Source organism: Mandrillus leucophaeus, unplaced genomic scaffold (genome assembly GCF_000951045.1).
Source record: "Mandrillus leucophaeus isolate KB7577 unplaced genomic scaffold, Mleu.le_1.0 Scaffold1184, whole genome shotgun sequence".
NCBI classification, from domain to species: domain Eukaryota; kingdom Metazoa; phylum Chordata; class Mammalia; order Primates; family Cercopithecidae; genus Mandrillus; species Mandrillus leucophaeus.
Window position 1 is genome coordinate 114,232 of NW_012100143.1, and position 1,606 is coordinate 115,837.

A 1,606-nucleotide genomic window follows, 5' to 3' on the forward strand; every position below is an offset into this window, starting at 1 on the left:
CCCCCCAAACCCCCGCGCCGCGGGCGCACCAGAAGGATAAGCCTGGCATGGCCCTCCCCAGAGCCAGGGACGCACAGAGATCAAACCCACCGGAACAAATGCTCGAAATTCAACCTATGCCGCACTCAGAAGAGAGGGACTCGAGAACCACAGAAAATTATAAGGGTAGGAAAACTGATCAGAGAAGGAGATATTCATCTCGAAAGAGCTCCAGCCTGGGAGACGCAAGACCTGTCCGCTATAGAGCTATGTGGACTCGGGCAGGTCACTGGACCTCCCTTGCCTGGGTTTCCCTCACCTGCAAAACGCTGATGCGAACATCTAAAGCGCCCGGCTGGACACGCAAGGCTCAGGCAGTGGTCACTCCACGAACGTACTCTGTGACCTGGAGCACACAGGTCCCCCGCTGAGTGTCAGTTTCCCAGATCGGTAAAACAAGGGAAATGGCTTCAACTCCCTAAAGTCCCTTCTAACTCAGGCACTGAACATATAAAGGTTAAACCAAGCAGCTGCAGGGCGCTGTTAATATTTTGATAAGAGCAGGTGAAATTAAACTCTTAAGGAAGAGAGGGAAGAAGAAACTTCAAATAAATGTGCCCAAGTTACTGCTCCGCTACGCCCTAGCGGATCGGTCCCCCGAAAGCTCGCGAAAATGGCTGGCGAGACCCCAGGGGCCCTCCCGGACGCCCTTGGGCTGACGGAGGGCAAAGGCCAGGGCACTGAGTCCCTTGGAGCCTGCTGGCCGCGCCCCTGCGGGAAAGGGGAACCCGAGGGCGCGGAAAGGCGCGCGAGCAAGGAGCGCCGCGGTGCTAGGTGAAAGCCCAGCTGCGGAAGTCGGCTCGGGGTCCGAAAGCGCTGCTTCGCGGGGTTCGGAGGGAAACCATCCCAAGGAGGTGCAGAGAGGCCACCTCTCCAGCACCCGACGCGCGTCTTACTTGGGGCTTGAGCTCGCAGTTGGCGGCTCCAGGCGCCCCGCGCCGCTGAGCTGCGCCCGTGGGCAGGAGGCAGAGGGTCTGCAGCAGGAACCAGCTCCAGGGACTCATCCTCCTCACGGCGGCTCCGAGGCCCGGAACGCAGAGGGAAGGAGTAGGGCAGCAGTGGCCGGCCGCCCGCGCTGGCTAGCCGGAGCCGCGGGGCCGCCTCCGGGCGGGGCTGGGGTGAGCCATAAAGACAGATTCTAAAGGAGAGAAATCTTATCCTGACTCACTCGTCATAATTACCCGTTGGTAATAGGTTTTGCAGAAGTGAAAGACATCGTGCTTTCTTGTGAGGAGATGGACTCCTGCCTTGTCTAACAAGCATGAAGCGGCCACTCCGCAACAGAGTTTGAAACCATGCCTGGTGCAGACTCCCCTCTCCAGCTGCTGCGCTTCCTGCCTTGGTAGAGGGCTGTCCGCAGACTCGAGACACCTTAGAGAGGTGAACACCGTGCGTCTTCCCAGCCAGCCCCGAGCTCCAGGATCGGCTGTATTTGGCCATCCTCTGCTTTGCGGCAGTTGGGATGAGGAATAGAATTGCGAATGGCCAGGGGTAGAGGCAGACCGGGGAGCTGCGCAGGTGTCATCAAAGATGGGCGAACCTCTAAATTCCAGCCCCACTCCCCCCA

At 59.3% G+C, this 1,606-nt stretch overlaps 1 protein-coding gene across 2 annotated transcripts in view; it reads right to left on the minus strand.

Annotated features, from left to right (window-relative positions):
• TRABD2A (TraB domain containing 2A) overlaps positions 1 to 1,159 on the minus strand; it is a 57,004-nt gene extending 55,845 nt beyond the window's left edge. Inside the window, exon 1 of one of the 2 annotated variants that reach the window (XM_011965637.1) lies at positions 936 to 1,159. In XM_011965637.1, the coding sequence (XP_011821027.1) occupies positions 936 to 1,043 (108 nt within the window). In that variant the 5' untranslated portion in view covers positions 1,044 to 1,159. The remainder of the gene's footprint in view (positions 1 to 935) is intronic. The other variant, XM_011965643.1, reaches the window with a different exon arrangement.
• Between the last annotated feature and the right edge of the window lie 447 nt (positions 1,160 to 1,606).